The sequence below is a fragment of the Python bivittatus genome, unplaced genomic scaffold (genome assembly GCF_059951505.1).
Source record: "Python bivittatus isolate LINGU-HERP-01145 unplaced genomic scaffold, Pbiv_v1 ctg000080_np1212, whole genome shotgun sequence".
NCBI classification, from domain to species: Eukaryota; Metazoa; Chordata; class Lepidosauria; order Squamata; family Pythonidae; genus Python; species Python bivittatus.
In genome coordinates, this window is record NW_028277035.1 from 15,950,989 (window position 1) to 15,961,494 (window position 10,506).

General features: G+C 38.4%; 1 protein-coding gene across 1 annotated transcript; it reads right to left on the reverse strand.

Moving 5' to 3' along the window:
* Positions 1-2,018: 2,018 nt before the first annotated feature.
* Positions 2,019-9,534, reverse strand: NUDCD2 (NudC domain containing 2). The gene is made up of 4 exons (XM_007435560.4): positions 9,300-9,534; positions 5,286-5,334; positions 3,982-4,133; positions 2,019-3,427 (listed from the first exon to the last, which is right to left on the reverse strand). Exons 1-4 carry the CDS (start codon positions 9,519-9,521, stop codon positions 3,344-3,346), a joined length of 507 nt encoding a protein of 168 aa, XP_007435622.1. The 5' UTR covers positions 9,522-9,534; the 3' UTR covers positions 2,019-3,343.
* Between the last annotated feature and the right edge of the window lie 972 nt (positions 9,535-10,506).

Consider the following 10,506-nt stretch of genomic DNA (forward strand, 5'->3'; position numbering starts at 1 on the left):
GCTAAACAGCAGCCTTGCTACACAGCAGTGATCTGTTTAAGCAGCTGTTAACATGTTCAATAGCTTTTTGACTTTGGTTCCTTTAAAACACTTCTCCCAATGTCTGTTTCTAGCTGTATTGTGTTCAGATTAGTATTCTACCTACATCATTGTATAGGCATTTTTCTGGTTCTGTTTAAATTGCCACAAGAAAAACTGGAAAGGATAATGCAACCATTCTGACATTTTAAATTTTAGCTTCTCTGCCTTTGGTGCTGTCTTAATGGCTCACTTAAAGCTGACTGTCTTGTATTTAGAATTGAAGTAACAAATTTAGGAGAATTGCTTAAGTACAGAAATCTGAAGACTTGTTTTTGGTTTAACCCAGCGTTTGGTACAAACCATTTACTTCTACCTCATTGCAAGCTGCTCTTCAGAACAAAACTGATGGGATGTTTCTTCAGACATTTTTTTTACGGACAAGTTATTAAATTGTATCTAATATGCCTTTGCTATCTGAAGATTGAAAGTGAACAATATTCCAGATGGAGATGTTTACAGTGCCAAGGAGGAACAAACTGGTTATCAGAAAGTCCTATTATGCCTGTAAGCAACAAGTGTACCTTTCAATAAAACACATTGAAATGGAATTGCGTGAATTAAGTTGCTCTGTACTCTAAACAAGGCTATATGTTAAGATATGTATGTCTGTGTTTGCAAGACATGGCTGGTCTAGCCAGCTACTATCCTGGGTCAGACATGTACCTGTAACTCTTTGCCAGCAATGCAAAATTGGAGACACACCAATCAAAGTGTGGGCCATCTTTGATGCTCTCCCAGCTACTGCAAAGGTGATCCAGAAGCTTTTTGCTTTGTTTTCCAGAAAAATATACAGCAGCAAAATATGCAGATGGGCTTGTGGGAACTTACCTTCTTTATCATTTTCCCCTCCCCCGATTGGAGGTTAATTGACCCGATCAGTTAACCTGGATTTAGAAATTGCTGTGTTGTGGGAATTCAGACAGATATTCTGGTCCTAGATTATTATGAATGGCAGTTAGATGTTTTGGACTTCAGCTCCCAGTCATCATGGCCCATATGGCCCAGAACAATAGAATATATCTGGAAGGCACCAGATGATGCTAACCTAGATTTAAGGCTTTTAGTTAGGAGCACCAATTTTGAACCCCACGTGTGGGCAATGGTAAAATTACATACAACTGCAAAGGTTTAAGCCCCCCTCTTCAAATAATGCATTTCAATGAGGTGAAGAGGATACATAAAGATTACCATTTTTCTGCAAATTTGAATGCGCACTTAAAACACAGTTCTTTACATATTCAAAATAAAACAGTAAAATAGGGCAAATCAAATGTTTGGACTCTTTGGACTGTCAATGCCCAGAGTTGTTGAGAGCCAGGCAGCATATAAGTTTAATAAATTACATCTATGACAGAAATAATAGCTGCCATGTTTCCTGTAGCCAGCTAGGAATCTCTTCTTGTGCAATTTTTCCCATACTCCTCCGCAGAAGTCTTCCAGCTCAAAAATATTAGGCCTTCATCCATACACTGCGTGTTTCAGATCTCCCACAGATTTTTCAACAATATTCATCTGAGGATTGCAAAGGCCATTCCAAAACTTTTTTTTCCTGTGAGGACATAATGGTTTGAAGATCACTGTCTTGCTGAAATAATCTCTTTCCAACATCCTCATATGAGTACTATTGATAATTATTTGTGAGAATACTACTTGGGCTTAATGTACACATTTTTCTCTTCTCCTTTGCATTTCAAGTCTGCCTTAGGCATACAAAATCAATTTTATTGATTCCATTTCCTTAATTTGTATAAACAATCCATGTTCCTCTTGTGGCATCTTAATAGCTGAAATAGCAGCCTTGAGTTCTTGGCAGACAAAACACTTAGCATTCTTGGCAATGTACAATTAAAACATACTATACAACAAACTGAGGTAGTTTAAATCTTTTCTTATACATGAAAATTACTACTTAACGATAGATAACTAAACACGTCTAAGCATAAAGATGCCACAATTATAGACAGAGTACACATGGTTAGGGAGCGAATCTGATTACAATTAACTTTTATTTTGTTAATTGGATGAGTGTGTATATGCACAAAGCAGAAGCGTCTTATGTTTAACCATCCTTTTGAAGGTGGTACAACTGTTAGAATTTTTAATTACATAGGAAGCATGTACTTTATTCTTACATATATAAATAAAAGGTATATGCAATGTTTTCCAAACGGATTTCCAGTCACTGAATGAGAATTCACCTCACTGTTTTGTCCTGTCCCCAGTTCTATATCCCCTAGCATGCTGGAGCCAATCAGGGATGCAGAAGGGAACTGTTTGGGTGGCCAAGGCCAAGAACATCGCTGGATACAACCCAGATCTTTTTGACAAGAGTGTTACAAACTTGACAATAAATCATATCTTGGGCTGCAGAAAAATATCCACAAATCCAAGGGCATTCAGAACAATGTCACATGAGAAGTTACACATATTTTTAATAATCTTGCCAAGTGTTCCAGACAGTTTAATGTATAGCACAAAGGAGCCTGTTGTCAAAACAACAGAAGTTAAAAATATTCCTTGCATGAAACAGCTCTTTAAAGTGTCCAAAATGGTTATCTGGATCTCATGACAGTAAAACTGGAACTCCTATTCTTATGAAGAATGTCATGGGATAAATTTATGAATTCTAAACTGCTTTACTCAAGGATGCATACTAGATGTTGTGATTTGACTGACAGTACAGTGTGGCACAAAATTATGGAAGGTATTTATAATACCAGATTTTAACATTACTAGTTTTAAAGACTTCTATGTGAAATATAGTGCTTGAGTTGGCTTAATACGACTTTTTCAGGATAGTAAATCTGCTTTTAATCATTAGCCTTCAAAATGTGCTTATACCACACAACAGTGTATTTGAAAACATATTTCAAAGTCTATTTTAGCAATTTGCCACTGGAGAAAAGCTACAGTTGTAATTACAGCCAGGAGCATTTAGGTAGTAATTTTTTTTTTACTCATCCACGTTGCCAAAGAATAAGCCAGGTCTCAGACTTTCAAAAAAGTATTACTAGCATATAAATAAACAGCTTAAATTGTAGCAGCTGAAAATGTGTGCTCTTAACCTTGATTAAAGTGTCACGATACAAATAATATTGATCTGAGTATGCATGAAATGTTTATTTTTAATTACTCTGTTAGTGCAATTTTTGATAAAAGTTGTTGTTTGTGGTTTTTGTCCAGAAAAACCAATAAGCTATTCTGAAGCTTAAGGCTTTGTCATTTTGTAGCAACTGGAGGATATATAGCTGAAAGGACACCACTATCTTTCAAGACTAGAAAAGTCTGGCCCCCCTTTGGTATAATTTCCAGAAATTTCTGCTCCACTGAAGTCAAATCCAGGGTTCTGCAAGAGAAGGCATAACATTTTATTGATACTCTTGCTGATTATACCTATTAGGATATATTTAAAATTAATCATTTTAAAAACTAAGAATGCACAGCATTCTGTTCTGTACTCTTCTTAACAATTTCCAAAAATTTACTGTATTAACACCTGAAAAACATAAATAACTTCACATTGCCTCTAAAGAATTTATTGTTATTTATTTCATAATATTTGTAACCTGCACCAATTTGAATGCCACTTCTATTTCTTGCATCTTCCCCTCATTCTTCTTTTAAATAAAGCTAAATGTAAAAACAGCCAGCTGTGCTCTAGCATCATTAATACATAACACATTTGAAAGCCAAAACAAAATTCAGAATATATTTAAAGTACATTCCATGAGTCTTGGTCCCTGGTAAGTGAATATAGTACTACAGAGCCAATATGGTGATTATTTTCTGATACAGATAGTCTATAAATATAATATATTCCAATTAATTCTGGATTACTGTTTATAAAGCATTGCCTACAATACAGGCATTTTACTAGGTGGATAATATCTGTTGACTTGCCTCTCTCTGGAACCTTTCCAGTGTAAGCTTCCTTTGCATTTGGTCTTGGACCCAAGGATCAGCAGCATACTCATTCTCCAGCAGGGAACTCCAACAGTTGCCAGCATCACGGTTGGTTTTTGTCAAGGTGATTCGTATCAATTTCTGGTCCTCTTTTCAAGAGAAAGAACACTGGATTTATTCACAATTATCTTTGGAACAATTCTTATTTGGAAGAAGACGACGATTAGCAGCAAGGTGGATGGACTCAATGAAAAAGAGAATTGAGGTCTCAATTAAAAGGTCTTCTAGCAGTGTACTCAAGGACAAGGTTGAAAACAAATTGTCCTGGAGAAAATTTATCTATGTGATCACTAAGAGTCAGCACTGATTTGATGGCATATAATCATAATCCTCGTATTTGGGACTGTAAGAAAGTGGAACACAAATTATTGTGGACCATCCCCATCTGACTTCCAGATGGAAAGGACAGGGTCTAATGATATTCCACTGAGATCAACCCAATACAACCATTGGGGTATAGTCCTGTTTTCTGTTACAGCTGAAAAGAAGGGTGGATGCTTGTACTAACTATGCTAAATTTCAGATGCTCAGAAAGCAGAAAGAAGGTTCAGGAATTTCCAAGATGGTCAGTGCAACATGGGGAAGAACTGCCATTCTTCTAGGCTTCTGAATTCAATGTGGCATTTAAGTAACCCTCAAACTTTGCTGAGTATAGGAGGACAAGAGAAAGGCTGTTTTTTGTTTTCATATAGTGGATATAACAAAATATTCACCAGTGTATTCTGCGGAGCCTTATATATTACATGAACATCATGAATACAAACCTTCCCTGTTAGGGCTATTTCTCTTTTTCTTGCATCTATGCATGTACTGGCATTACAATAAATCTTTTAAGGTTTTTAAGAGATCAGTGCTGTCCTGTCACATCCCCATATCTCTTTTCTTCAATGCTCCATCAAATTAGAAGAAATCTGAACATATCTTAACCCAAGATAGCTGAAGTATTTCCATGGAACTCAGCAGACTCATTTTTCCCTCCACTTCTATTCCCAAAGCAGTATATGAGAATGGAGGTCTATGCAGCTCCCTCACCCTTAAGAAGCTTTCCTTTTATTTTAAAAAGTGTGGAGGGAGAGAAAGGGGAAAACAGTAGCCAAAATTACATTTCATGTGTTCCTGCAAAATAATGACCAAATCCCATGTGATTTTTTTAAACAATGAAACAAAATCCATGCTAGTAGAAAGAAAGTCCACAATGAAACTAAATTGTTATGTAAAGTCCTCTGAAGCACAGGTCTTACCTAGTGTCCAGGTTGCCTCGTCAGCTATTGTGGAATCAAATAGATTACCCTGAAAAAAAAATATTTTTTTTAAAATACAGTACAGGAACAAACTCTGTGTTTCAAAAGCAAATAGGTTTATAATAAATGAACTTCTCAAATTGGTCACAGCAGCACTGTAGTTTTGCATATGTTTGTAAAATTTACTAAATAAATGTTAGATTTAGCAGATCATCAAAAAGGTCAGCTTGCTTGGTAGTAAAATTATTGCATAAGAGGAGTTCACATTTTTGATAGATTTTGCCATTTTAATTATGAGACCTTTAAGATCATGATATACTAATACCACAATTCCAAGCTTAATTATGGCCATTTGTTTTTCTTGCATTTGAACTCCATTCTGCTAAAATGGCAGGATTTAATTCCAAATTGCATCCCCTTTGGAAAGAAATGATTAAGTAGCCAACTGCTTAGTAACACCTAATGAATACAAAAAAAAAAAAAAAAAAAATGGTAATAGGGTTGCTCTTTGCAGAGCCATGATTCCAAAGATGGAGATGAGGAAGAATGAATCAACATCAGCAAACAACATATATATTTGGGAAATAGTCACAAGGGGGACAGATTATCCCAATGTAAAAGCAAACTTAAGAACAAAAACATAATACTCCTTTTTAACTTTAAGGCAAACACTTGGTGCTGAAAATAAATTCCAAAGCTGTCCAGCTTATGAGAAAATCAGGTTGTAACTTAGATAAGCAAAAGAAAAATACTAAAAATATATATAGAAAAAAGGCAAGATAAAAATATAATAATTTTATTAATAAAAACAATAACATATTTCTACACAGAAGATCCTGAAAAACATATTTGCTCTGCTTCAAGTACCTGTATTTCCAATCTTTAATCAAAGGCTGTGGGGACGGTGGTCCCATGTTCTTCCCAGCTTTAGACTTTCAAAAAGTTCTGCCAAATTCTCTCCTTTGTTTTAAAGTAACCAACCCTTTTCTATCTGTAGCCTTTATGTATGTTATAGGGATCCATCTGCCCTTATGGGATGTTTACTGATTACATAGGTATATAGGCTGTAGTCTCTTGTGGAGATGTGGACTGTGAACATCTAAAGTTGGCAAGGCAAGCAAGCTATACTCACAATAGCACAGATGTTATACTTTAATCAGCTTCTCAAGATAGACTGGCATCCAAAAGGAGTATACAACATAAACATTTATTACTCTTTTGACTGTACATTATTCCTGGCTTTACTGATGGTTTTCTTTATTTCTAGATGGCAAGCTAGAAATCTGCATGTCTGCCTAAGATAGGAGACAAATATGAGACTCAGAAGCTTTTATATGAAGTACTCAGGAAGAGAGTGAAACAATTAGCCACTCTGTTCCAGAATTCTAGATATAACCTGCTACCTAAAATATTTATTACTAATCAATGCATCCAGTCCACAAGTTCCATTGAGATAATAAATAATGCATAGCAATTTTCATTGTCATAATGCCTACAGTAATAGTTCCAAAACTTCATCTCCTGAAGTACCATCTCTCCCTGGAAAGAATTCTAGAAAATGGAAAAGGTTGCACATTCTTCTATGCCATTTTGGCTGGACTAATAAAGATATTACACAATTGTGGATTTTATATTATTTATTCCCAGGTTTTTCAATGTGAAAAATATGTACAGTACTAGAATAAAGGTGGTAAGTACATTGGACTGAATACCATAAATGCTCTCTGTTGGAAAGCAAGCGAACAAACATATGAAACAGCCACAGTGTGGTTGATAGTATTTTCATGAAGTTGATAGTTTCATTCAGCTGGATGACAATATGTCTGTAGTTTCTATACATTTCAAGAATTTCTACTCATTTGTAAAAGAGGCCTTGCATCTGTTCAGGAGACTTTCCAAAATGTTGCCTTCTAAATGTCCTGCATTAAACTAAGTCTTCCATAAATCTTGACATGTCTTGATGTCAAATCTTCAACAGCAAAGGATAATGTCGGTATTGACAACATGGAACACATCTTTTTTTTTAATTGGAACTGAACAACAAACAGCTGCTCTTGTGTATCTGTTATTAACTGGGGAAGAAAGGAATGAAGAAGAAAGAAAAGAAGCCTATATGAAAAGCTGGAAGGAGACTGATAGATATTTCCAAGTTGTGCTGAGAGAGAAAGAGCTAAGAGAACTATAAGGCCAGAACTAAGTCCTGCTAAAAAGATGTACAGGAAGAAATCACTTAAAGCAGTGTTTCTCAACCTTAGCAACTTTAAGATATGTGGACTTCAACTGGGGAATTCTGGGAATTGAAGTTGACATATCTTAAAGTTGCCAAGGTTGAGGAACACTGTCTTAAAGGATCAAGAAGCAGTTCAGCCAATGGAAACCATTTCTGAATCACAGTGAATGACGTGTACTTTCCCCTTTCAATCACTTGTTTCTTGACTAGAATATGCATACTGTCTAATGTTCACTCATTAGGCTTAATAAGCCTTTAGTTTCTAGAAAAACAAGTTCTTTGCATTTTCAGAGCAGAGTGGTATTTCTCTATAGTAAACAGACGCTCTGGTGGTAGGACCAGGTCTTGGCCGTAGCTGTGTTGGTGCCTCAATGTGGGGCCAGGAGTGCAATCTTCTCATTTTCCTTCCTCCCTCCCTTCTTTCTCAGGTGTAAAAGAACATGTGTATGGTACTACTGATGGAACAGTGTAAGGATACCTTATCCTGGTGACAAATTGCCATGTATTCCATCTCTTCCCTATCCTCTCCCATTCTCCTTCCCTGACATTTTTTTTCCCTAATATCCTCATATGTTCCCAGTCTTCCTCAAATCTTTATTGCTGCTGAATTTTCTAGCTGTTACAAAGTGTAGGGGTTTTATTACTGTTTGCTTTGTTTTTTTTTTTTTTTTAATGGAAGACTGTGGCAGGGTTCATGAGCCCAGAGCAGGGTAACATCCAAGACTGACTCTGGTAACAGCAGGATGGGGAGGCACTTTTGCTGCTTCTATATGCTTTCCATGCAAAAGTGACATTTTTATTGTGCATGTGTGCCTTTGAGTCAGAGTAGACTCCTGGTGTCTGCCTTGACAAACCCCTGCAGTCTTCTTGGCAAGGTTTTTTAGAAGTGGTTTCCACTGCCTCCTTCCTAGGGCTGAGAGAGAATGACTGGCCCAAAGTCACCCAGTTGGCTTCATGCCTCAGGCAGGACTGGAACTCACAGTCTCCTGGTTTTTAGCCTGGGGCCTTAACCATTACACCTACCACAAGCATAACCCCAATATCATCAGAAACCTCAGTTATTACCACAGCTGTTACTGCAACATTTTAAGCTCACCATTATGCATATGGAGCTCCCCCCCCCCCAACTAATGAATTAGTCCTCCTGCAACCCTGATGACTTGAGATTGAGACTCCTGGTTTGAGGAAAAGGCTTGAACATTTAACTGATCCTGAATCCAGAAAGCGACAACTCTCTTGACATGAACAAAACCTTGACACCCTTGATATGTTGACAAAGCAAAACATTTTTCACTCTGCTGCTCTGCACTGCTGTATAATATTATAGTATTAGTATAATATTAGTATAGTATGCCAGTTTGGTGTAGTGATTAAGGCATCAGACTAGAAGCTGGGGGACTGTGAGTTCTAGTCCTGCCTTAGGCACAAAGCCAGCTGGGTGACTCTGGGCCAGTCCTTCTCTCTCAGCCCTAGGAAGGAGGCAATGGCAAACCATTTCCAAAATCTTGCGAAGAAAACTGCAGGGACTTATTCAGACAATTGCCAGGAGTCAAGATCGACTTGAAGGCACCAAAAAAAAAAAGTATAGTATAGTATAGTATAGTATAGTATAGTATAGTATAGTACAGTACAGTACAGTACAGTACAGTACAGTAAAATAGCGTTAACCAGAGCTCAATACGGGACCACGCGATGAGCCCTGCACTACGCTATCCCATGCCACATCATGAGGGCTATACGAAATAGCCTCGAAGGAAATGCTCTCTCCCATTTTGCAAAGGTACCTTGAGCACCTCCTTCCCCGCCACGGCCAAAGCCAGGTGCCGGCTCTTCAGGCTGCATTCCACGTCCCGCGCGCGGGTCCCTGGCGGCACGTTCACCTCGACAAAGACCTCTTCCATGGTCTGGTACCAGCGGCCCCAGGGAGTAGCGCAGGGCACGAGCCCGCTCCGCTCCTCGAACGGCGCAGACATCCACCTGGCCGCCCAAGCCTGAAAGAGACGCATGCGCCCTTGCGCGGCTACCGCTCATCCGATCTCCTCGTCTATCCTCGGAGCGATTCCGGCAGGAACCGCGGGGGGCGAAGCCACAGCGTGCCATTCTTCCGCCAGCTTCCACGACACAGCCCATAGACCTAGAGTGGGGTCTGAGGGGGGGAGTCTTAGGCTGCGTGGTTATATCGTTTTACAACTGGCTGCAGGACAGCTTGCCATTTTTGGGTGGGGGCAGCTGGTTCAGGCTTCTACTTGTTATCACTCAAGGTGCTTTCGTTTTATTAATGAAAGGTCTTTAAGACCTGCAATATGACAGCCTGCCAAGAGCTACTGCAAGACAATACGGGGAACCAGGACTGAAAACAATAAAGCCCTGTGGTTATCCGCCACATACGGTAACTTTGTTTGCTCAGTGCTGCTAAAAGGAGCATAAGTAGAAACACGGGCCGCTTTAAAATAAAATCACATTTAATTGCTGCTGTTCACCTAGCACAGCAATACTTTGCGTGAAGAAAAGGATGCATCAGTATTATTATCACGTGCATTACTCTTGACCGAGAGATGTTTTGGAGTTCAGTTCCCATAATCATTCACTGGCCAGCAGATTGTGAGAACTGAAACGGGATTGATCTGGAAGTAAAAAGATATCAGGCTGGGGAAGCTTGCTCAATATATCCACAATCTAGTCGACATGTTTGGAACTGAATTCTGTGTGCCCAGTATAAAAGGTATTTGCATTTAACAACACGAAATATATTATTGAAAACCGGACAGTTTATACTTAAGAAGAAAAAAATAAGTAGGTTCTAAACTATGTTAAACGTTCATTTTTCTTCGCAACCTCAAGTTGACGATAATTTCCGTTCAGATTGCACTGCGCTCAGCATGAGGAAAGCCAAGAACTTTCCTCACTATTCCGACTTTCGCGATCTTCGTCTTATCTATCCGCCCACCTACAGCGCATGCTCCACGGCGGACCCCTGATTTGTAGACCAAC